Source organism: Pecten maximus, chromosome 13 (assembly GCF_902652985.1).
Source record: "Pecten maximus chromosome 13, xPecMax1.1, whole genome shotgun sequence".
Taxonomy (NCBI): domain Eukaryota; kingdom Metazoa; phylum Mollusca; class Bivalvia; order Pectinida; family Pectinidae; genus Pecten; species Pecten maximus.
This window is the reverse complement of record NC_047027.1, coordinates 28313030-28340931: the sequence shown is the minus strand read 5'-3', so window position 1 is coordinate 28340931 and position 27902 is coordinate 28313030. Positions and strand designations below refer to the sequence as shown.

General features: G+C 34.4%; 1 protein-coding gene across 1 annotated transcript in view; it reads right to left on the bottom strand.

The window, feature by feature from the left end:
- Positions 1–17604: 17604 nt before the first annotated feature.
- Positions 17605–27902, bottom strand: part of LOC117340614 (hemicentin-1-like) — a 27868-nt gene continuing 17570 nt past the window's right edge. The window contains exons 5-17 of the mRNA XM_033902378.1: positions 27710–27768; positions 26782–27036; positions 26022–26303; positions 23600–23926; positions 22413–22715; positions 21449–21553; positions 21285–21306; positions 20364–20419; positions 20148–20175; positions 19966–20042; positions 19138–19174; positions 18907–18974; positions 17605–18570 (exon numbers count right to left, since the gene is read on the bottom strand). Coding sequence (XP_033758269.1) covers positions 18464–18570; positions 18907–18974; positions 19138–19174; positions 19966–20042; positions 20148–20175; positions 20364–20419; positions 21285–21306; positions 21449–21553; positions 22413–22715; positions 23600–23926; positions 26022–26303; positions 26782–27036; positions 27710–27768 — 1726 coding nt within the window. The 3' untranslated portion in view covers positions 17605–18463. The remainder of the gene's footprint in view (positions 18571–18906; positions 18975–19137; positions 19175–19965; positions 20043–20147; positions 20176–20363; positions 20420–21284; positions 21307–21448; positions 21554–22412; positions 22716–23599; positions 23927–26021; positions 26304–26781; positions 27037–27709; positions 27769–27902) is intronic.

Genomic DNA, 27902 nt, shown 5'->3' with positions numbered 1-27902 from the left:
CATTTTTTCTTCAAAAACCCAACCCATCGGTCCCTTTTTTTTTTCTTTTTTATCCCCCGGAAAAAACTGTACCAGGGTTGGGCCCAAAACGTTACCGGAACAGAAATCCGGTTCCGGGGGACGGCGGGGCTGACTTTGGTTTTTTATAAACTTGGTCACCACCTACTTTTTAATTTAACCACAAAAGGGAAAAAGAGGGCCGGACGGGGGGTTTTTAAAAACTGGCCACTATTGGCCTCCTCTGGTACATCCCCACGTCATGAAAAACTCTTTCCCAGGGAAAAGCGTACTCTGGGGGACCCGGTCGGTTTTTACAGCTTTTAAAAATTTTTTTTAAATTTACCCAAATTTAAAAAAAAAAAAATTTGTTTGCAATATATTTGTTTGGTTTTCAAGGGAAGTATAGGGCCCCCATTTCAGATTTTTTGTTTTTTTAATTTAAAATTTATCCGATCCTGATAATGTTAGGTTTGATGACGTAAATTGTAGGGTTATCCGGGAAAAAAACAAAAAACTTTAAATTTGAACTAACAACATTACCGTCATATGCATGCTTATTAAGGGATTTGGTATTACTTTTCCCAATTTGGGGGGGGCCCATAAATGTTATCGCCCGTTGAGGCCACGTCCGTCCAAAGTGACGAAATATTAAATCGTATTAAAAAAAAAACCCAAATATGGTTTAAAAAAAACCCAAATTCACCCTCCTGGAAAATTGGCTATAATGCATTTGGGTCCCCCCCTTTATATGGGAAAGAAACGTACTCATTAGGGTGATTCTGTTACAACATTAGCAGACATCAATCGATTTAAAAAATTTTTTTTAAAAACTTTTTAAAAAATAATATTCTAAAATTTTTATTACGGGCCATTTTAATTTTCTTTCTGTGAAAAAAAAAAAAACGGGTTATTTGTTTTATATAAAAACACATAAAAAGCAAATTTCCAACCCCCCATTTAGGGGGAACCCGATTTTACCCCTACATGTACTAACCCCTGCACTTCACATCTGGAAAGCGGGGGCCCAAGTAAAACCCAAAACCACAAGGTCTTTTTTGTACCCGCGCGACCCGAGGACCTCAATATTTTAAAAAAAGAGGAAAAAATTTAAATTAAGGTAAAAAACGATATCATTTTCCCCCTTTATGCCCACGTACCCCTGGTGCCCTTTTTAAATTCGGTTTATTATTTAAAACCCTTTTTTTTCACAAAAAGCCCTTTAACCCCATATAAATTCTTTATAATAAATGGGACTGTTTACAACGAATTTTCCTAATATATCATAAAAAAAATTATATATTTTTTTCAGTAGGGAAATCAAACTTTTTCTTTCTCCCCCTTTTTAAAATGACAACTTGGTTTAAAAGTATTTTCAATTAAACCTGGTGTTTAATTGTGACTTCAAATTACTTGGGGTTTTTTTTTGAAATAGCGGGGAAAAAGAAAAAACCTGGGTTTTAATGTTAAGGAAACCCCGCGTGTGAATATACCACAAAGAATTATGTAAAAAACCTAATTTAAAATGTTAAATATGTTAGGGGATGTCTTTTCCCTGTGTGTTCAGTTGTTTTTTTGTACATTATTTTTCAAACCCTTTTCCAAAATCATGGTTTTTTTATTATTTTTTTTCTGAATATTTCCCACAACTTTTTTTTAAAAGGACAATTTTTCTTATTTTAAAAATTGACAAAGCTTCCAACTCGAAATATTTCATGCAAATTTACTGTTTTTTTTGCTAACCGCAAAAATCTTTGTCCAAAAAACATGAAACTAGAAAAGATATTTTAAAATTTTAAAGTAGAATTAAATCCCGGGCAGGGCCCCAGGGGAAAAAATTGTGTATCCAGAATTAACCCTTTTATTTAGGGGGTTTTTTCCCCCAATGACGTAGCCCGAGGGGGAAAAAAAACCCTTTCCCCAGGGCCTAATTCTGGAAACTACCATGTTTTCAGCTAAATAACCCGGGAAAACATCCCCCGTTCCTCGCTCTGAACCCCAATTTTTCAAACGGCTCTCTCAGCCTCCCCAATTTTTTAAATTTCCAAAAGGGGTTAAAGGTTATGGGGGATTTAAAATTTCATCAGTCGCGGGGGGCTTTTGGGGGTCATACCCCCTACTTTATTTTACATCTGTTTGTCCCGGAAAGGGCCTTTTTGCAAAGATCAGGAAAGAAAAAATTATTAAGGTTGCTTTTTTAAAAATGATGAGATCGCCCTTTTTCTTTTCTTTAACTGCATCATTTCGTTATTTTTTAAATTTTTCGTTTTAAAAATCGAAAGATTCCCATGTAACGGTGCTCAAAATTTTTTCAAGCGGGAAATAAAATTACCCTTATCAGTTGAAAATTTTTCGAACTTGAAATTTGGGGGGAAAAATGTATTTGTTTGATTTTTTGTTTTTTATTAAACCCTTGCCTCTATTTAGGGTTTCTTAAATTAAAAAAAATGGACCTTTTCCCGACAGATCTATTTAAAAAAATTATAGACCACCCCCAAAAATCAGTACGGTAAGAAAAAAAAGGTTTTCTGGGTTTTTGGGCTTTCCCCCCCAAAATTTATTTATAAAAATTTTGGGGTCAAAATAAAAAACTAAAACTACTACCCCTCAATTTTCCGTTTTCTTTCTCTTTAAATTCATTTCTTTATTTTTTTTAAAGCACTTCAGCCAGTGTGATCATCATTTTTAAAGGTACGTTGGTTGTTTAAACACCCCAATTAAATCAGATAATTCACCAAAATTTTAAATTTTATGTAGGGGGTTTTAAAGGGGTTTCCTAAAACCCCAAAAGAACAAAAGAATCTTACAATGCTTTAAAAACCCTTTGCCCTTGTTCCCCCCCCCCCCCCCCCCCCCCCCCCCCCCCCCCCCCCCTCCCCAAAAACCCCTTAAATTTAAGTGTATTTTTAAAAAACAAATTCCCGTATAAAAGCGAAATGATGGGTATAAAATCTTTAAAAAAAAATTTTTCTAAAATACTTTTTTATATAAAACACTAAAGGGCGGATTTTCATTTACCTTTTTAATTTTTTTGGGGGAAAAATTACCCCCCCCCCCCCCCCCCAACCCCCCATCCCTTTCCCCCCCCCCCTATAATTTCCCACGCCCCCCAAATTTAAAAAAGTTTTTAAATCGAAATAAAAATAATTTAAGAAAACGGTTTCAAAAATTTTAAATAAAAAGGGGTTTAAAAAAAAATAAAAATTCCTAATTTCTCGATAATCTTCGGAGTTAGTTAAAAGGTAAATCCCGGGGTCTTGCAAAAATTTTGATTAAACCCAAAAGGGAATTTCTGGCACACTTAAACCCAACTTTGGGGGGAAATGAAAAAAATTTAAAGTTTAGGCTCGATCAAAACCTACAAATCGTTTTGCAGGTCTAAAGTATGCCCCTCGTATTTGCCGACAAAATTTCTTTTTGAAAAATTGAAAAAAAAGAAATGAACAGGTTAAAGAAAGGGAATTTTTTGGTACTTTTCGAACTTTCCGGAACCTTAAGTTTTATTCGTGATTCATTTTTTCTTTTTTCGTCTAGTTTTCAGTAAAACTGAAAAACCAGAAAATCTATAAATAAGATTTTTTTCAAAACCTTTGAAAAAAAGTTGCGAACCCAATTCCCATTTTTTTTTTTTTTTTTTTTTCTCTAAATTTTAAATTAAAAAATTTTAAAAGGCCCACTACGGGGAATTTGTGATTCCCGAAAGCATTTTTGACTTCGTTTGCTTGTCATATGGGGCATGGTACCTAAACGTTAAAAATGAATAATAATTTAGTTTTAAAAATCTTTTCATTGACAAAAATTTTTTAAATAATCGAAAAATTAGACGAAACCTTCGCACAGAAGCTTTTTTCCCGGAAAAAAATGCACCCACGAGGGACGATTATATATCCAAAACCCTTTTTAAACCCCCGATTTTAAATAAAGGGAATCGGGGACGGGCTGGGGGGAAACCGTTTAAAAAAAATTTTGGTCCTTTTTTTACCCAGGTTTCGGCGTTTTTTTTCCCCCCCCCCGGATTTTGTTTTTTTAGATGAAAAATTTCGTTTTGGGTTTACAGGGTGGTTTAAAGATAATTTTTTCCTGTAGGGATAGTTTGTTGAACATTTTGGGGTTAATTTCGAAAAAAATATTTTTTTTATCGATTGAAGGGGAGTTGGGGTTTGCCTTTTTCGCTTGTGGGGGATTTTACCAACGTTGAGCTTAAAAATTTGGGGCTGTCAAAAAAAAAAAAAAGAAATGTTAAAAAATCACATTTCAAATGCAAGCGCCGGGTCTAGCTAAAAGGCCCTTTGCTATTTTTTGGTTCCAAATTTTTCATATCGGTCAAATTAAACGATTTCCCCCTTCTTTATCATTTTTAAACAAACCAAAAGGAAATTGTTTATTTTGTTTTTTGAATAATACTTTAAAAATAAATACGTTAGTTTAAACCACAAATGTTTTCCAGCTTTTTTCTATTTTAACATGGGGTAAAGCCCCCCTTTGGTATGTACCTTTACACTTAAAAAACCAAAGTTTATTATAAATTACATTAAAAAGTAAAAAAAAAGGAGGGTCATTTGTTTTCAAGTAACCTGCGATAAAAAAAATTTCAGATCGAAGTTTTTTAAACACGGGTAACTTTGTTGTAAGTTTAAAAATCTTTTCCTTTCTTGGGGTTAGTTGGGGGGAAGAATTTTTAACTTGTGGTTTTATTAATTCTTACTTTTGCTATTTGTTACAGAGTATGTTTGTTAAAACAGTTGAGTAACTCGAGCCGAACCACGTACTGTTGTTTATCAAGCAAGTTACCTACAGTGCTATTACATAGTATCTTCCTATTTCCATTACTCTGTCAAGGTATAAATACTGGATATGGAGTATCTGTAGGATACATATTATACATGGTAGAGAGGTAAGAATATAGTAGATACGTACCTGACGATGATGAGACTGTCAGAAGTAATAAGATGAGCTGGATGAGTTTTATATCACAGTGAGATACAAATGAATGTTGATTTTGTAGGTACATACTTGACGTACATCTGTATACGTACATGTTGTAATGTAAACTTCCTGGTCGGTACGGTCCTATATAAAGCTATAAATAGTAATACCCCGTGTCGTAAAATATACCGTCAATCACTTGGTTATAATTACAGCAATCATCAGTATAGACTTGCGCTACTAGGTATACAAACTGTCGACAGAAATGTTCCGTGATTGTAAGTTAAATGTTATTTATGTTCCTAGTAACAATCGATTGCAGGTTAGAGATTCACCATAGCGATGACTGCATTGTTCTCGAGGTTGAGTTTACATTGCCCTGTAATAGTGATTCCTATGCATTGCCTTGTTATCACACTTATCCCACTGACCCATCTAATAATGACGGAATTGTAAGATAATCTCGATGTGTATTGTTGATATCATTTTCTATACAAAAGATCCGGCTTGACCTAGATATCCAATTAATATACATGGATACCCGTATATCACTTTTTTTAAGTTTCAATTTGACCTGAGATATACCATCAGGTGTCATAACCTATACCATAAAGTATTTCTTTTTAAATAATAGTAATTATTGATATAGATATAAAATAACACGACGTTAATTAGAAAACCGATAAGCATGGCGAGATCAATTATATACAACATTGACATGTGAATCTCGTCAAACGCTAACTGTTAACCTGTGGTTAAAACAGACAGCACAATACCGCTATATGTTTACATTTAAAATAAACTCATTTCATTCAATGTAATTACCTTATTGGACAGCTTTACGTAACTTAGACAGCTTTACGTAACTTATTAGACAGCTTTACGTAACTTATTGGACAGCTTTACGTAACTTATTTAACAGCTTTACGTAACGTATTGGACAGCTTTACGTAACTTAGACAGCTTTACGTAACTTAGACAGCTTTACGTAACTTAGACAGCTTTACGTAACTTAGACAGCTTTACGTAACTTAGACAGCTTTACGTAACTTAGACAGCTTTACGTAACTTAGACAGCTTTACGTAACTTAGACAGCTTTACGTAACTTAGACAGCTTTACGTAACTTAGACAGCTTTACGTAACTTAGACAGCTTTACGTAACTTAGACAGCTTTACGTAACTTAGACAGCTTTACGTAACTTAGACAGCTTTACGTAACTTATTCGACAACTTTACGTAACTTATTCGACAGCTTTACGTAACTTATTGGACAGCATTACGTAACTTATTCGACAGCTTTACGTAACTTATTGGAAAGATTTACGTAACTTATTGGACAACTTTACGTTACTTAGACAGCTTTACGTAACTTATTGGACAGCTTTACGTTACTTTTTGGACAGCTTTACGTAACTTATTGGACGGTTTGACGTTACTTTTTGGACAACTTTACGTCACTTATTTGACAGTTTTACGTAACTTATTGGACAGATTTACGTAAAGTATTGGACCTCTTTACGTCACTTATTGGACAGTTTTACTTAACTTAGACAGTTTTACGTAAATTATTGGACACCTTTACTTAACTTATTGGACAGCTCCACGTTACTTATTTGACAGCTTTACGTAACTTATTGGACGGTTAACGTAACTTATTGGACACCTTAACGTAACTTATTGGACGGTTTAACGTAACTTAATGGACACCTTTACGGACCTTATTGAACAGCTTTACGTAACTTATTGGATAACTATACGTAACTTAGAAAGCTTTACGTAACTTATTGGACAGCTTTACGTAACTTATTTGACAGCTTTACGTAACTTATTGGACAGCTTTACGTTACTTTTTGGACAACTTTACATCACTTATTGGACCGTTTTATTAACTTATTGGACACATTTACGTCAAATATTGGACAATTTTACGTAAATTATTGGACACCTTTACGTAACTTATTGGACAGTTTTACGTTACTTATTGGACAACTTTACGTCACTTATTGGACCGTTTTATTAACTTATTGGACAGATTTACGTAAAGTATTGGACAGCTCCGCGTAACTTATTTGACAGCTTTACGTCACTTATTGGAGAGTTTTACCTCACTTATTGGACAACTTCATGTAACTGATTGGAAAGCTTCATGTGACTTATTGGACAGCTTTACGTCAATTATTTGACAGTTTTACGTAACTAATTGGACAGATTTACGTAAAGTATTGGACCTCTTTACGTCACTTATTGGACAGTTTTACTTAACTTAGACAGTTTTACGTAAATTATAGGACACCTTTACTTAACTTATTGGACAGCTCCACGTTACTTATTTGACAGCTTTACGTAACTTATTGGACGGTTTAACGTAACTTAATGGACACCTTTACGGACCTTATTGAACAGCTTTACGTAACTTATTGGATAACTATACGTAACTTAGAAAGCTTTACGTAACTTATTGGACAGCTTTACGTAACTTATTTGACAGCTTTACGTAACTTATTGGACAGCTTTACGTAACTTATTGGACAACTTTACGTAACATATTGGACAGCTTTACGTAAATTATTGGACAGCTCCACGTAACTTATTGGACAGCTTTACGTAACTTAGACAGCTTTACGTAACTTATTGGACAGTTTTACGTAACTCATTGGACTGCTTTACGTAACTTATTGGACAACTTTACGTAACTTAGACAGCTTTACGTAACTTATTGGACAGCTTTACGTAACTTATTTAACATCTTTACGTAACGTATTGGACATTTTTACGTTACTTTTTGAACAACTTTACGTCACTTATTGGACATATTTACGTTAAGTATTGGACAGCTTTATGTAACTTATTGGACAGCTTTACGTAAAGTATTGGACAGCTTTATGTAACTGATTGGAAAGCTTTATGTTACTTATTTGACAGCTTTACGTCACTTATTGGACGGTTTAATGTAACTTATTGGACACCTTTACGTAACTTATTGGACAGCTTTACGTTACTTTTTGGAAAACTTTACGTAACTTATTTGACAGCTTTACGTAACTTATTTGACAGCTTTACGTAACTTATTGGACAGTTTTACGTAACTTAGACAGCTTTACGTAACTCATTGGACAGCTTTACGTAACTTATTTGACAGCTTTACGTAAGATATTGGACAGCTTTACGTAACTTATTGGACAGTTTTACGTAACTTATTGGACAGTTTTACGTAACTTAGACAGCTTTACGTAACTTATTGGACAGCTTTACGTAACTTATTTGACAGCTTTACGTAACTTATTGGACAGCTTTACGTAACTTATTGGACAGCTTTACGTAACTTATTGGACAGTTTTACGTAACTTATTTGACAGCTTTACGTAACTTAGACAGCTTTACGTAACTTATTTAACAGCTTTACGTAACGTATTGGACAGCTTTACGTTACTTTTTGGACAACTTTACGTCACTTATTGGACATATTTACGTAAAGTATTGGACAGCTTTACGTAAATTAATGGACAGCTTTACGTAACTTAGACAATTTTACGTAAATTATTTGACAGCTTGACGAAACTTATTGGACAGCTCCACAAAACTTATATGACAGCTTTACGTAAAGTATTGGACGGTTTAACTTTACTTTTTGGACAACTTTACGTCACTTATTGGACTGTTTTACGTAACTTATTGGACAGATTCACGTAAAGTATTGGACAGCTTTACGTCACTTATTGGACAGTTTTACGTAACTTATTGGACAACTTGATGTAACTTATTAGAAAGCTTTATGTAACTTATTGGACAGCTTTACGTCCTGTATTGGACAGTTTTGCGTAACTTGTTGGACAGCTTTACGTAACATATTGGACAGCTTTACGTAAATTATTGGACAGCTCCACGTAACTTATTTAACATCTTTACGTAACGTATTGGACATTTTTACGTTACTTTTTGGACAACTTTACGTCACTTATTGGACATATTTACGTTAAGTATTGGACAGGTTTATGTAACTTATTGGACAGCTTTACGTAAAGTATTGGACAGCTTTATGTAACTGATTGGAAAGCTTTATGTTACTTATTTGACAGCTTTACGTCACTTATTGGACGGTTTAATGTAACTTATTGGACACCTTTACGTAACTTATTGGACAGCTTTACGTTACTTTTTGGAAAACTTTACGTAACTTATTTGACAGCTTTACGTAACTTATTTGACAGCTTTACGTAACTTATTGGACAGTTTTACGTAACTTAGACAGCTTTACGTAACTCATTGGACAGCTTTACGTAACTTATTTGACAGCTTTACGTAACTTATTGGACAGCTTTACGTAACTTATTGGACAGTTTTACGTAACTTATTGGACAGTTTTACGTAACTTAGACAGCTTTACGTAACTTATTGGACAGCTTTACGTAACTTATTTGACAGCTTTACGTAACTTATTGGACAGCTTTACGTAACTTATTGGACAGCTTTACGTAACTTATTGGACAGTTTTACGTAACTTATTTGACAGCTTTACGTAACTTAGACAGCTTTACGTAACTTATTGGACAGCTTTACGTAACGTATTGGACAGCTTTACGTTACTTTTTGGACAACTTTACGTCACTTATTGGACATATTTACGTAAAGTATTGGACAGCTTTACGTAAATTAATGGACAGCTTTACGTAACTTAGACAATTTTACGTAAATTATTTGACAGCTTGACGAAACTTATTGGACAGCTCCACAAAACTTATATGACAGCTTTACGTAAAGTATTGGACGGTTTAACTTTACTTTTTGGACAACTTTACGTCACTTATTGGACTGTTTTACGTAACTTATTGGACAGATTCACGTAAAGTATTGGACAGCTTTACGTCACTTATTGGACAGTTTTACGTAACTTATTGGACAACTTGATGTAACTTATTAGAAAGCTTTATGTAACTTATTGGACAGCTTTACGTCCTGTATTGGACAGCTTTACGTTACTTATTGGACGGTTTAACGTATCTTATTGGACACCTTTACGTAACTTATTGGAAAGCTCCACGTAACTTATTTGACAGCTTTACGTAACTTATTTGACAGCTTTACGTAACTTATTGGACAGCTTTACGTTACTTATTGGACGGTTTAACGTATCTTATTGGACACCTTTACGTAACTTGTTGTCCAGCTTTACGTTACTCTTTGGACAACTTTACGTCACTTATTGGACATATTTACGTTAAGTATTGGACAGCTTTATGTAACTTATTGGACAGCTTTACGTAAAGTATTGGACAGCTTTATGTAACTGATTGGAAAGCTTTATGTTACTTATTTGACAGCTTTACGTCACTTATTGGACGGTTTAATGTAACTTATTGGACACCTTTACGTAACTTATTGGACAGCTTTACGTTACTTTTGGAAAACTTTACGTAACTTATTTGACAGCTTTACGTAACTTATTTGACAGCTTTACGTAACTTATTGGACAGTTTTACGTTACTTTTTGGACAACTTTACGTCACTTATTGGACATATTTACGTTAAGTATTGGACAGCTTTATGTAACTTATTGGACAGCTTTACGTAAAGTATTGGACAGCTTTATGTAACTGATTGGAAAGCTTTATGTTACTTATTTGACGGTTTAACGTATCTTATTGGACACCTTTACGTAACTTGTTGTCCAGCTTTACGTTACTCTTTGGACAACTTTACGTCACTTTTTGGACAACTTTACGTCACTTATTGGACAGCTTTACGTAACTTATTGGACAGCTTTACGTAACTTAGACAGCTTTACGTAACTTATTGGACAGCTCCACATAACTTATTGGACAGATTCACGTAAAGTATTGGACAACTTTACGTCACTTATTGGACAGTTTTACGTAACTTATTGGACAACTTTATGTAACTTATTAGAAAGCTTTATGTAACTTATTGGACAGCTTTACGACCTGTATTGGACAGTTTTGCGTAACTTAGACAGCTTTACGTAACTTATTGGACACCTTTACGTAACTTATTGGACAGTTCCACGTAACTTATTTGACAGCTTTACGTTACTTATTGGACGGTTTAACGTATCTTATTGGACACCTTTACGTAACTTGTTGTCCAGCTTTACGTTACTTTTTGGACAACTTTACGTCACATTTTGGACAACTTTACGTAACTCATTGGACAGCTTTACGTAACTTATTTGACAGCTTTACGTAAGATATTGGACAGCTGTACGTAACTTATTGGACAGCTTTACGTAACTTATTGGACCGTTTTACGTTACTTATTTGACAGCTTTACGTAACTTAGACAGCTTTACGTAACTTTTTGGACAGCTTTACGTAACGTATTGGACAGCTTTACGTTACTTTTTGGACAACTTTACGTCACTTATTGGACATTTTTACGTAAAGTATTGGACAGCTTTACGTAAATTAATGGACAGCTTTACGTAACTTAGACAATTTTACGTAAATTATTTGACAGCTTGACGAAACTTATTGGACAGCTCCACAAAACTTATATGACAGCTTTACGTAAAGTATTGGACGGTTTAACTTTACTTTTTGGACAACTTTACGTCACTTATTGGACTGTTTTACGTAACTTATTGGACAGATTCACGTAAAGTATTGGACAGCTTTACGTCACTTATTGGACAGTTTTACGTAACTTATTGGACAACTTGATGTAACTTATTAGAAAGCTTTATGTAACTTATTGGACAGCTTTACGTCCTGTATTGGACAGTTTTGCGTAACTTGTTGGACAGCTTTACGTAACATATTGGACAGCTTTACGTAAATTATTGGACAGCTCCACGTAACTTATTTAACATCTTTACGTAACGTATTGGACATTTTTACGTTACTTTTTGGACAACTTTACGTCACTTATTGGACATATTTACGTTAAGTATTGGACAGCTTTATGTAACTTATTGGACAGCTTTACGTAAAGTATTGGACAGCTTTATGTAACTGATTGGAAAGCTTTATGTTACTTATTTGACGGTTTAACGTATCTTATTGGACACCTTTACGTAACTTGTTGTCCAGCTTTACGTTACTCTTTGGACAACTTTACGTCACTTTTTGGACAACTTTACGTCACTTATTGGACAGCTTTACGTAACTTATTGGACAGCTTTACGTAACTTAGACAGCTTTACGTAACTTATTGGACAGCTCCACATAACTTATTGGACAGATTCACGTAAAGTATTGGACAACTTTACGTCACTTATTGGACAGTTTTACGTAACTTATTGGACAACTTTATGTAACTTATTAGAAAGCTTTATGTAACTTATTGGACAGCTTTACGACCTGTATTGGACAGTTTTGCGTAACTTAGACAGCTTTACGTAACTTATTGGACACCTTTACGTAACTTATTGGACAGTTCCACGTAACTTATTTGACAGCTTTACGTTACTTATTGGACGGTTTAACGTATCTTATTGGACACCTTTACGTAACTTGTTGTCCAGCTTTACGTTACTTTTTGGACAACTTTACGTCACATTTTGGACAACTTTACGTCACTTATTGGACAGCTTTATGTAACTTATTGGACAGCTTTACGTAACTTATTGGACAGATTTACGTAAAGTATTGGACAGCTTTACGTAACTTTTTGGACAGCTTTTACGTAACTTATTTAACAGCTTTACGTAACGTATTGGACAACTTTGCGTTACTTTTTGGACAACTTTACGTCACTTATTGGACATAATTACGTAAAGTATTGGACAGCTTTACGTAACTTATTGGACAGCTTTACGTAACTTATTTGACAGCTTTACGTAAATTATTGGTCGGTTTAACGTTACTTTTTGGACAACTTTACGTCATTTATTGGACATAATTACGTAAAGTATTGGACAGCTTTACGTAACTTATTGGACAGCTTTACGTAACTTAGACAGCTTTACGTAACTTATTGGACAGGTTTACGTAACTTAGACAATTTTACGTAAATTATTTGACAGCTTGACGAAACTTATTGGACAGCTCCACATAACTTATTGGACAGATTCACGTAAAGTATTGGACAACTTTACGTCACTTATTGGACAGTTTTACGTAACTTATTGGACAACTTTATGTAACTTATTAGAAAGCTTTATGTAACTTATTGGACAGCTTTACGACCTGTATTGGACAGTTTTGCGTAACTTGTTGGACAGCTTTACGTAACTTAGACAGCTTCACGTAACTTATTGGACACCTTTACGTAACTTATTGGACAGTTCCACGTAACTTATTTGACAGCTTTACGTTACTTATTGGACGGTTTAACGTATCTTATTGGACACCTTTACGTAACTTGTTGTCCAGCTTTACGTTACTTTTTGGACAACTTTACGTCACATTTTGGACAACTTTACGTCACTTATTGGACAGTTTTACGTAACTTATTGGACAGATTTACGTAAAGTATTGGACAGCTTTACGTAACTTTTTGGACAGCTTTTACGTAACTTATTTAACATCTTTACGTAACGTATTGGACAACTTTGCGTTACTTTTTGGACAACTTTACGTCACTTATTGGACATAATTACGTAAAGTATTGGACAGCTTTACGTAACTTATTGGACAGCTTTACGTAACTTATTTGACAGCTTTACGTAAATTATTGGTCGGTTTAACGTTACTTTTTGGACAACTTTACGTCACTTATTGGACATAATTACGTAAAGTATTGGACAGCTTTACGTAACTTATTGGACAGCTTTACGTAACTTATTTGACAGCTTTACGTAAATTATTGGTCGGTTTAACGTTACTTTTTGGACAACTTTACGTCACTTATTGGACTGTTTTACGTAACTTATTGGACAGATTCACGTAAAGTATTGGACCTCTATAAGTCACTTATTGGACAGCTTTACGTCACTTATTTAACAGCTTTACGTAACGTATTGGACAGCTTTACGTTACTTTTTGGACAACTTTACGTCACTTATTGGACATATTTACGTAAAGTATTTGACAGCTTTACGTAAAGTATTGGACAGCTTTATGTTACTTATTTGACAGCTTTACGTCACTTATTGGACGGTTTAACGTAACTTATTGGACACCTTAACGTAACTTATTGAACAGCTTTACGTAACTTATTGGACAGCGTTACGTTACTTTTTGGACAACTTTACGTAACTTATTTGACAGCTTTACTTAACATATTGGACAGCTTTACGTAACATATTGGACAGCTTTACGTAACATATTGGACAGCTTTACGTAACATATTTGACAGCTTTACGTAACTTATTGGACAGCTTTACTTAACTTAGACAGCTTTACGTAACTTTTTGGACAGCTTTACGTAACTTAGACAGCTTTACGTAACTTATTGGACAGCTTTACGTAAATTAATGGACAGCTTTACGTAACTTAGACAATTTTACGTAAATTATTTGACAGCTTGACGAAACTTATTGGACAGCTCCACAAAACTTATATGACAGCTTTACGTAAAGTATTGGACGGTTTAACTTTACTTTTTGGACAACTTTACGTCACTTATTGGACTGTTTTACGTAACTTATTGGACAGATTCACGTAAAGTATTGGACAGCTTTACGTCACTTATTGGACAGTTTTACGTAACTTATTGGACAACTTGATGTAACTTATTAGAAAGCTTTATGTAACTTATTGGACAGCTTTACGTCCTGTATTGGACAGTTTTGCGTAACTTGTTGGACAGCTTTACGTAACTTATTGGACAGCTTTACGTACCTTATTGGAAAGCTCCACGTAACTTATTTGACAGCTTTACGTAACTTATTTGACAGCTTTACGTAACTTATTGGACAGCTTTACGTTACTTATTGGACGGTTTAACGTATCTTATTGGACACCTTTACGTAACTTATTGGAAAGCTCCACGTAATTTATTTGACAGCTTTACGTAACTTATTTGACAGCTTTACGTAACTTATTGGACAGCTTTACGTTACTTATTGGACGGTTTAACGTATCTTATTGGACACCTTTACGTAACTTGTTGTCCAGCTTTACGTTACTCTTTGGACAACTTTACGTCACTTTTTGGACAACTTTACGTCACTTATTGGACAGCTTTACGTAACTTATTGGACAGCTTTACGTAACTTAGACAGCTTTACGTAACTTATTGGACAGCTTTACGTAACTTAGACAATTTTACGTAAATTATTTGACAGCTTGACGAAACTTATTGGACAGCTCCACATAACTTATTGGACAGATTCACGTAAAGTATTGGACAACTTTACGTCACTTATTGGACAGTTTTACGTAACTTATTGGACACCTTTACGTAACTTGTTGTCCAGCTTTACGTTACTCTTTGGAAAACTTTACGTCACTTTTTGGACAACTTTACGTCACTTATTGGACAGTTTTACTTAACTTATTGGACAGATTTACGTAAAGTATTGGACAGCTTTACGTAACTTATTGGACAGCTTTACGTTACTTTTTGGACAACTTTACGTCACTTATTGGACATATTTACGTAAAGTATTGGACAGCTTTATGTAACTTATTGGACAGCTTTACGTACCTTATTTGACAGCTTTACGTAAATTATTGGTCGGTTTAACGTTACTTTTTGGACAACTGTACGTCACTTATTGGACTGTTTTACGTAACTTATTGGACAGATTCACGTAAAGTATTGGACAGCTTTACGTCACTTATTGGACAGTTTTACGTAACTTATTGGACAACTTGATGTAACTTATTAGAAAGCTTTATGTAACTTATTGGACAGCTCCACGTAACTTATTTGACAGCTTTACGTTACTTATTGGACCGTTTAACGTAATTTATTGGGCACCTTTACCTTACTTATTGGACACCTTTACGTAACTTATTGGACAGCTTTACTTTACTTTTGGGACAAATTTACGTCACTTAATGGACAGTTCTACGTAACTTATTGGACATATTCACTTACAGTATTGGACAGCTTTACGTCACTTATTGGACAGTTTTGCATAACTTATTGGACAGATTTACGTCACTATTGAAAGATTTACGTAACGTATTGGACAGATTTACGTAACGTATTGGACAGCTTTACGTAAAGTATTGGACAGTTTTACGTAACTTATTGACAGCTTTACGTAACTTATTGACAGCTTTACGTAACTTATTGACAGCTTTACGTAACTTATTGGACATCTTCACGTAACTTATTGGACAATTTTACAAAGTGTGTATTATATGAGTGGCATATGCTAAGATACCCCAGAGGAACATTTATTGTTAAGGTGTAGGTAAAAAAAACATCAGAGGTTATTTTTTGTTTGAAAGCTTCTAGTTTATATTCAAACGCGTGATTCAACGTAAACATATACGTAACGATATTGCATCACACAGATGATCCTTCATGTTGTTACATACGTGTGCGTACAGATGAAGCCTAGAGGTGGGCCATAATGTTGGACTTAATTGAATATTTTTTGGTATACAATGTACAAAGATATGACAATGATGCAGTGTATATCACCAACTTATGATGACATTTAATGTGTCTGGAAGTAAGTAAATGTATCTGGTAAATACATTCACTGCATCAAAATGCCTATTGTCATGCTTGCCGAGGTCGGCTTACCGTGCTTTGTGTTATGTTTATTTTGATTTATTTATTGATCTATTTTTTTTTTTTTTTTTTTGCGATAATTACATGAACATCACCATTTTAACCGATAATGCTTGTTATCTTTAAAAAGATACTCCAGATCAAGAGTTATATACTCGGGTTTTTTGTTTTCCTGGGTCTTTGTCATTTATTACTGAGACGCCTAGAATGGTCACTGTAGGAGTTTGATGAATGCATTTGTCCATTATCTTAGAGGTTAATTGATAACTGAAGTTATCGTTTAGTCAACACTTTCTCCACATTGATGTGTTTGGTAGGTTTAGACTGAATAAAAACAGTGTACAGCATGGCAGACGTGTATTATTCTAGTCGTTCCACACAACGAAACGTCATACATGATGTCCATTTCGAAGATAGTGGCTACATTAATAGAAAGTATCAAAGGAACGTGAAGACCGTGCATAAGCATGCGTCGTAAAAGACCTTAGAAAGAAAATTGAATCACCCCCCCCCCCCCCCCCCCCCCCCCAAAAAAAAAATAAAAAATAAGTAAGTTTAAATAAATAAAAAAACAAAAAAAAAACAAAAAAAAAAAAGCTACCGCAAGTCACATCAGTACTGCATATATTTATGTAGGTAACGACCTCCGTCTAATATTTTTTGATGTGTTACTTATTTGTTTTTCCTAAGTTTGCTTAACGATTTTTAAAGATTGGAATAATACGACCTGTAGCGTTGGAAAGATTGTGTTTGGAATAACTTCGTGGCTCTTCATCCCAGCAGCCTACTTGTAAAAGTCAATGACACTATCGGTTTTGTCAATGCAGCAATAGGCAGAAGATTCGATCATATATGTCTCCTCTTGTTATGTAGGAATGTGGTTTATAATTGTACTGATTAACAAAGTTTATGAATCACAATGATGACCAGTTGGTTGATATTGGAGATTACCGAAATCATAAATTGAGGTCCCTTGTTTGAATTTGCTGAATGTATTCATTTTAAATGTCTTCCAAAGCTGCCAACTGACTACTGACGATGTTCGTCAAATGTCCATTTTTAATTTAACACCAAACTTGGAATGTTCTGATTAGAGACTTTATTGAAAAGTATTCAACGTCAATTAAACAAAGCAGTAATAAAACTTAAAATAAAGCATAACAAATACGAATGTAAAAATTTCCGATAGTGACTTTAATGAAAAAGTACTACAATAATAACTATATTTTATTTTTGATAAGCAAACAATGAAATGCATAAGGAAATCACTTCTCACATTTCTCTATGTAATATCGGTGCTTAAAAGCTGCATGTATGTCTTGAAATGTGTTTATCAATGTGATGGCTTTTCTACTACGAATTCTCTACCGTTGTTTTTGAATGCCGGTCAACATTCTTAAAATGTTTACAGTGTCACTATTGGACTTGATCAATCCGTTTCTTTAAGAATGACAGCATTTCATACTTTAGTTATACAGTCTTAGAAAAGGCACAAGTTCAGAAAAGAAGGGAACTTTAGCATGATACGGAAAATCAGTAAAACCAAGTTGAATTGTTATTTAACAGTAGTGAATCTTTAACTGGCTGCAAAATGTAACAACTTGTCGAATGTAAAACATCAAATAGTTATTGAGGTATTCCCGATATAGTTGCCTGTTAATGTACAGACACTGGATACATTGACGGGATGACTGGGTAAGTATCACTTTCCCACAGCGCTGTTTTGTTTAATGATATACAGTTGACAAGTCAGCGGCTACAAAGGTATAACGTTTTTGCAACAAAACAACATTCATATCCCTTTCTTTTATACTTGTTATGATCTTTATCTGTCGACGTACTTATTTTGCCTGATTAGAAGCTGGCAATAGTTATTCTATTCAAATCCAGGACATTTCATACTCTGTCCTTAGCAGATTACAAATATTTGTATTTAATTTACATACAATTCAGTATGCCATACGACATGTTGTATATCTTCTGTACACGTTTTCTCGTCCGTATCGGTATTTCCTGTTTCCGCCGATGACGGTATTGACATATGTTCCTTTATCGCCTGTAAAACAGAAATCACAAATAACCTCAAAGAAAAGCAAGAACATTAAACACAATCAAAATGGTGACAATGATAAAATGTGATAATGCAACGTGATCAATTTGTCATTCAATTATGTGGTTCCATAAAATTCATTTTGTGATTATTAAATACTCAATAAACTCAAAAATAATGTGTGAATCCTATTTAATGAAGATAACACTGAAACAAAATTTGAAACCTAGTCAGTATCTGAAAAAAAAATTCTTCATTTACTAAATATTTTACAGTAAAACATATATGTATTATATTTCTTTACATTTCTGGTATTAAGCTACAATGTGTACTGCCACTTACCGGATGCTGAACTGTGAAGTTCATCATAGACGTTCGGATCGGAGCGTCCCTCCAAAGACTGGTACTGTCTGTTATTACAAATAGATAATAGACAAATTGATATAATTTCGAGTATGATAACATCAATATCAATATAATTTTAAGAGTAAAGAAAGTGTATTACAAACCAAAAAGGGAAACAAATTATGGTTCTTAAATATCTGCAGAGAAAAACTGATAAGCATCACCTACCTGCCCTCTCCATCACCGACTGTATCGTTTTGGTAAACTGTAAGTATAAAGAATAATGTGGAAACATTAATTCACTTAAGTAAAACAGTGAAGTACATTGATGCTAATTTGTAATGTTTCCGAAGCAAGATAATAATATTAACGTTCAGGTAAATGCACATTTTGGTTATTACTATACTGCATGAATATTCATGAATAATTACATCAAGGTACTTAAGCTCAATCCCTTATTATTACGCCCGTTCATTTCAAAACAACAAAGCATTATCATTTTGTTGATTTGCATTATGTTGGATATTTTCAACGTTAATACTTCGACAAAAATCAATATCAAGACAACAATACTATGAACACTTCATTAGATTCATAGAGAAAAATACAGTAGACTCTGTCTACATCGAACTCTGTCCAATCTGGATAGTAGTCAAACAAAATCCTACTACATCTTTAGTAGATTAACTACTGTGTCTACTCTGTAATTCGGCCTATTTTAAATTCGAGTTCGTTCTTTACACTAAAATATCTACTCTCTTTAAACCATGGTCAATTTCGTTCTGGTCCAGTGGGCAACGATGACTTTGTAAGCCGCCAGCTAGTGTTTATACAGTGATAAACAGGTGAATTATCAATTGATCCTGGACTGTTATTTTCAAGGCAAACAACGGCAGCCAAACACTTAAACTATTGACGAATACAAAAAATTGTCTTTTAAACTATAACATATTACAATGTACGTAACTGTCAAATATAATCACAAACTGCTTAGATATGCAAGCAGCGAGACTTCCTCGTTACGAATGTAAACATTTATATGCAAAACTGTCTTACTGTGCTGAATCCCTCCAAGTTCAGAATATACGGACGGCTTAGCAATGTCATTTGGATCAAGTTGTTGATATGGAGATCTGTGTAAAAAAATACAAACATGAATTATGACGGTCACGTGATTTTATTTATTTTTTTTACAAATGTAGCATTATTCAATATTTTTTTTCTGAATGCAGTCTTACCTTTCATTATTTCTATCAGGGTTTCCGTCTGTAAATAAGATAAAAGTATTAAGCTCGTTTGAAAATGCAAAGGTATTTATCAAAGCAGAATCTTTGTTTTATGCCCGTTAAGTTTTAAAATTGATAGAAAAAAAATAAATAAAAACATCAAAACAATATACACCTTTTAGGTAACGTATTTTCTATGGTAACGGTGCGTACAATAGCTGATAATACCTCTTTCTGAGAGTTGAACATTCTGCAATTCCGTCTGCTTTGGAAGTTGACAATTTCTGAAACATACGAAATTTTGCCATGATCAAGAGAAAGCGTTTGTTTCAAAGCTACATCGTTTCAATAATGCTGCTGCTTTAATTACTTTACATAAATGCTAACCAGATAAGCATATTTACGTTTTTGATCCTATGACGCTTGGTGTTTCTGTCAAGGTAATCCTACATTTTAAACCGACATATACGCATTTACAAACAAAAATCATCTGTCATCACAATTAAAAGGTATGCTGACGTATCAAAATAATAATAAGTATACCTACATGTATCAACAAATCATTAACATACTTATGACATAGTATCATACCTAGAGCAAATGTGCATACCTATATCACATTACATACATGCAAGAAATGTTCATGCCTACTGCACATTTTAAGAACATACAACACATGTACCTACCTACAGGACATTTGCATACTTACAACACATTTGCAAAGCTACATCACATTTACATACCTACAGCACATTTGCATACTTAGAACACATTTACATACATACCCCACATTTACTTACAAAACAAATGTACATACCTACATTGCATTTGCGAACATAAACCACATTTGCATAACTACAGCAAATTTACATACCAACAGCACATTTACATACATATAGCACATTTATTTAGCTAAAACACGTGTACATACCAACAGCACATTTATATACAGAGCATTTACTTACCTACAATATATTCACTTACCTACACCACAGTTACATACCTACATCACATTAACTTATCTACAACATCTTACTAACAGAACATTTACTTACGTACACCACATTTACTTACATACAGCACATGCAGTAGGTTCAGCATTTCCAATTACGTGCAGCACAATTTCCTATCTACAGTACATATACTTACATACAGCACAGTTGTCGGTTTCCTGCAAAACAACATCCAACAAGTTATTTTATCGTGAAAATCATAGCTAATTACTTTTCGTGTGACGATCTCATCACACTACATTTCTAAGATATGTTAAAATCGTTATAACGACATTGTAGGTTCTTATTAAATGTACTTACGTCTGACAAAAATCACAACACCAACTGTCAACAGCAGTATAAGAACACCAGTGACCGGCAAGACAACTGCTGCTACATTTGTACTTTCGGCTAGAGATGGACGTGCTAAATAAGAAAGCAATTTTTATTTTTAATCACAAACATTACCTTTTTAAGAGGAGTTTTTTACCGAAACATTTCTTAAAATTTCATTTTATCGTAAACTGAGGTTTATGGTCACTGTAAGCAATTATCAATAGAATACCATCAAAATAAAGTTATTTGACACATGTAATGGAGTTTTGGGTTGTCGTATGCTTCCATTTCTTGAAATTAAACGATTAGTATGATCATGTTATATATGACAACTGAAACCGAAATAATAACCATTTGTACTGAAGAAGTCCTCTAATGTCAAATATATATGTTATATTAGCCTTTACCTCTCTATATTACTTTAATACCGCCATATACACAATTATCTCTGCATATGTGTGGAGTAGAAATATAGGAATTATGCTATCTGATTGTTTTATATGTGGGGACACGCATAAAAGGAAGATCCAGTCTATCAATAGATTTCCAATGACACATATACAAATAAGAAACTCATTTACGTATAAATCTGGAGCATAATACGAGATATGTTTATCACTTTAAACAGTTTCTTTTATATTTCAATTTAATTTATTCATCTGTTGTTTCCACTTTCATATTTCATATATGTTTGATGCGTTCTTAGTCTGGTTCTTTACTTACGTGATAAGTTGGGTCGTCATTTAGATGTAATGAAATATCAGGAAATGAACTATACACAGTGATCTGTTCTTTAAGCCGACCTTAGTGAGAAATAATTTTATCAGAGAATAATTATTCTCAAAATTATAAAAGTGTATAAGCACTGACGATCGACAAATCAGAGACAAAATGATTGGGATAACCTACAATCCACTACGTTATAATGGTTTACTGAGAAATCGATCACCTTGTGTTGTACAGTTAACTTCCTGGACCAAAGATGAGTTCCCAAATTCATTAACAGCATATACAGTGAAGAAATGCTTTGTGTCAGCTGTCAGACCTGTAACTGTCGTAGTAACACTTTGGCTACGTCCTGGGTCAGACTGGTTAATATTTCTATCAATCAGTATGCTGCTCTGTGTATCTGTCCGTATACCAACTATAAATGTTTGACTAGACCCGCCATTGAATCCGGATGTCCAACTCAGCGTAGCTCGATCTTCAAAAGGGCACATAGCTAAACCCCCATACGGAGGGTCTGGTTTTCCTACAGAAGAAATGTGAAAATACAGACAAAGTGACCTTAACTGTCACCGAGTTATACATATATACTGACTTTTTTTGCCAAACAATGTTGTTTTTAATAATATAATCCCAATGTTATACACAATACAACTGACTAATCTAATTTTAGCATGCGGATATCAGACATGAGAGTCAGGGTAACACAAGGTAAATACACCTAAACTGACACTTTTTGGCCCCGTACCAAACCGTTAGAATATACATCCAAAATGTTTTTGGTTTAAACTGATAATGATATTGACCACATATACCAGAAAGAATATGTTTTTCTAAATATGCATAACTAGTAGACTTCAACCGCTCCACAATAGCGGATGTGACGCCTAGTGGTAGCTAAATTCACAATTTTGAGATACTTATTCGACCTTTTTTACAATTAATGACGTTCGCTGCCATTTTTTTTTTTTTTTTTTTTTTGTAACGAAGATTGACGTACAAACCCTGGGAATAGACTAGGGTCATTTAATATCATCCAAAATATTAGTTATCACCAAGGCTATGTCTGCTGAAGAACAATGTTTACATGTCTGTAAGTTTGATCCGTTTTGGCCCAGCCCACGATGACTAATTCTAGTCAAATTCTGTGCAATGAAAATCTTTATAAAAAGTAAAAAGGATGTCGTAATGCCGCGATTGTTTTCCAATAGAAACCTCGCTTCGTTTGATTAATTTGTAATTCAGTTAGCTTTTCCGTGTCGTCTATGAAAATGGTGAAGCAATCACGTCATGTTTTCTAGATTGTTAGAGGTGCAACATTTAGAAAAAAACAGCGCGGTAAAAGGAGAGTTCTTCGCAATCTTTAAATATTCTACAATAAATCCCAACACTAATATTATATTTATTCACCTTTCGCTGCAGCAGTAAAACTGAGTGTATCACTGCCCTGACTGTTCGTCGCCGTTACATTGTATACACCAAACCAGGACGCTTGTATGTTTGTTCGTGTCCCGACTGATACGGCAGACAGATTTGTCACTGTGAACATATCTTGAATATCAAAATTGTCTCTGCCATTGACAAGATTTGTAACACCTGTGCCTGGTGATGTTTCGAAAGACCAAGAAAAAGTTGGTTGTGGGTTCGAGAGGAACATGACATTCATGACTAAAGTCTCAGTCGTTGCTAATCCAAAATCGTTATTAAGTTTAACTCTTGGGTCCTGACGTGGTTTACCTATAATAAATGCAGTAAATGAAAAAAAAAATACATATATAAGCTGATGACAGTCTTATTCATGATATACTTTTCTTTTTGTTCTTCCTGATTTCAGCAAACTGACAAATATTAATCATATCAATATGCATTTTGTGCTACCTTTGTGACAAAAGTATGCTTATTCGTTTCCCTTTAATTTTATTTTTTAATTTTATTTTTTCAAAGTATAGTACTAGGCCTACTACGTGTATGTGATTGCAGAATGGTCATCTTTGACTTCGTTCACTTTCCCCATGTACTGTCATATTCGGTGCACGGGACTCTCACTTTTAAAATTAAAAAAAAAATATGATTATAAACGATCGTTCATTGTAAATTAGATGAAACTCTTCAACGAGCCGAAAACATTTTCGGAAAAAAATGCATGCTGAGATGCATCTGGTGACAGTCGATTGTATGGAAATGAGAAATCTGGACAGGCTGAGAGACGGAGTTTCCGGCCTTCACGTTAACACAGTACACATACTACTACTGGTATCATCTTTGTCAAAGTTCTCATTTTTTTCCATGCAGGCGCCTGTGGTCTAGATTACAGTCACTGAATATGTGAATTTTGAAACCGAATTGACACCATTTCATCTAAGTAAAAATTAAGTGTAAAATACTTGATAGTTTTGCAATAACTAAACCATAAGCGTATGCATATTTCTGTAAGACCTTGAACTGCTGTGTGGTGAACCACTGTTTGGTTACCTGTCGTTTCGGACTGTCCGTCTTCCACTGGGTTTATTAGTCTCGATGTCAAGTAGACGTTTGTAAGTAATATATACCTAGGAGGTTTAGAAGCTTTCTAAAGATCCTGATTTTATAGGTGGCGCTAGTTTCCACTTTCGCGAGACTATAAAAGGCGACGGTCGAAGCTAGTTACGGTTCACTTCCTCGTCAGACACAGACGCAATCAGGCAGGACAAAAAAGGTAATAAAACAGATATAGACGTGCCTGATCAAGGCTTCAAAGTTCTGTCCAGTATTTGATAACTTACGGTAGAGTACGGATGCGGATTTGCCTGGGTAAGGCTTCCCTTCTCCGCGGGGACTCTAGTGAGTCTATGTGATCGGTACATCACATACTTAATATCAGTAGCCTTTGATCTACTGGTTCATAAGAAAGTGTCTGGGAGCACAGAGTTTAACATACATGCATAACGTTATATATATATGCTAGGGAGTGCTCAGTTAGAAGTGAGTACTCAGTTAGTACTCGGTAGCAGTGAGTGCTCGGTAAAAGTGAGCCCTCGGTGAACTGAGTGCTCACTCGGTCAATGAGTATTGAAACTCATTTACCCTTATAGTAATTATAGTTTTATAATGTGATATATTACCCCGAATAAACCTCAGAAAGGGAAGATTTATTTTTGTCAGGGAGCACTCAGTATTTCATGTAGGATATCATTCTGTTCTGTTAAATAGCTCTCTGTTAAGGTATAGTTTTAGTGATAATGTAGGATTACTCAGAGAAACGGAGCAATCATTGTGTTATATTTCAACTGTATAGCGAGTTAGTACTTGATTTATATTATATAATCATAGCCAGTTCAGCTGTATATTTCTGTATATTTTTGCACCGAGGACTCGAGTAAAACTAATTATTTGGTAGACAATATGGATCATCAGTAATGACTGATACGGACCCTGTAAACGTCACAAGTGTACAGACTCAAAGATGATGTACTATGCCGGAACCTACTCGATCTGTCCTCACTAGCTCCAGTCGATCCGTAGGGACACTTGCACAACATGTCTCGTATCACAATCCAGTAATTAAAATTTTCAGTTAAAAATGGCTTTTGAATAATCACACGAAATACAGCCCTTGTTTTGAAATAAAGAGTAATATGTTGCCATGATAATCATATAAACATTAAACGCAGAAACTAAACTGAACATATACAAATTCGTACTTAATAATCAGCCACCATGTACGGCTGATACCTTTAACAAGGTCCACTAACACGTAAGTGGGACGGAATATGTTAATAAACATTGTAAATAATATATGCGTAACATGTTAGTGATGGATTGCGTAGTAATTTCCCTTTTTTCACAAACTTACACAGAACGTTGATCGGTATATCCCTGGTGACCGCTGTGGTAGAGACACTGTTTCTGACAGAACAGGTGTAGAGTCCGGTGTCCAGACAGTCAGCGTTAGTCAGGGTGTAGGTACTCTCCAGGACGTCTGGGGTGGTCAGTAGAAGTGTGTTGTTGGCTTTATAGAACCACTGTATTGTGGACAGAGGGAAACTCTCCACCGAACACACTAGCGACTTAGGTCCATTTTCAGCCACGTCAGAATCACCGTCAGTGTAATCAAGACTGATAATTCGTGGTGGAACTGAAATACATACAGATGTTAGAATTAAAAAAAAAATTGATATGGATTGTATGAAATCAATATCATCTCAAATTTTAAAAGCAAAAACTACTTTTCAATACAAAATTTGCGAAAATGTATATCTATCGCTGCTATAATGAATGCATGCGGGTATGTGAGTTAACAATCATACCAAAGAATACAAAACAAGTATTAAAGTAAATACATACATATGGTGCCGGTAAATCATATTTGACTTTTTATACTAAACGAGAACAACACAAAATACTTCAAGTCTCGTCGTTTCTAGTTTGAATCTCAAACGTTATAGAGTCTGTTAACACTGAACGAGTAGGCTGGTTTATATATAAAAGAATTGATACAATGTACGTATACAAAAAGCAAAAGAATAGTTGAATTACTTCTTGAGAATTGTCACTTACATAAACATCAGAAATATTTTTGACGTAATAAAATTCGAAATATAGACAAATCTTACATCTGACAATAAGGTTCCAAGTCTTTGTTACCTGACTGACAGTGTTTCTGGCTGTGCACGTGTATTGTCCGGCCTTGGTCCTCGTGGCCACAGACAGACTCAGTGGGTTTGTGTAATCTGTACCTGATCTAGACCAGGTGTAGCTACACGCTGGTCTACAGTCGGCGGAACACCTGACATCTGAGATGGTCTGATTCTCAATAATATCTACACTGTCTTGTTGTGGATCAAATACAACACTGTCTCCAGGTCCAACTGGGGAATTTTAACAATTTGGTTAAGTATATGATATTTGGACACCTATACTACTACTACATGTAATATTGCAAATGACAAATGACAAGTATGATAATATTGTTTTTGACGTTTTTTATTATCAAGAGTTATGATATTTATTGAACGATTCATAAGAAATTCAATAAGTTTCCGCGTTCAGAAAAGCATGCTGTTGATATCGAATGAGTATTGTCATCTTCGAAGAAATAAAAGGATTTTACTTTAATATGGTTCGTTATCTAACGTTTTTGATATGTTTTGAAAAGAAAAAAATATTATCTTGTCAGATTCAAAAACTTGGGAACAAACTTAAGAAACCACAAAAGGTACGGGGTTATTATGGTGAATACATAAGTTGTGTGTGGTGAGCCCATACTGGGATTCAGTTATTTTTTAACAAAGGAAGCAACTCATTACATGACTTCTATTATTGTACGTCTGTTCGTCATAATTATATAATGAGCAAGCATTTTCTTAAATTCAGATAAAAAACAAACAAGTTGCCTTATCAGGAAAAGTGTACACAATGAGTATAACAATTGTATCCATCGATAAATATTTCAATTGTTATGCTCTTTAAAAAAGGTATTTGAGTTTGCTAAAATATGTAATCGCTCATTATCATCTAATAAAACAAGCAAAATATACCTACACTGTACGGTAACACTAGTTATTATAGTCGATTCCCCGACAACATTCCTAGCAGTACACCTGTACGTCCCGTGTTCTGATCTGTCCAGTTGTCCCAGTGACAACACAGGTGAGACAGTAAAGTTGGTGTTGTCCGGTCGTGTCCAGACAAAGGTACAGCCAGGTCTACAGTCCGCTGTACAGATGATGTCCGG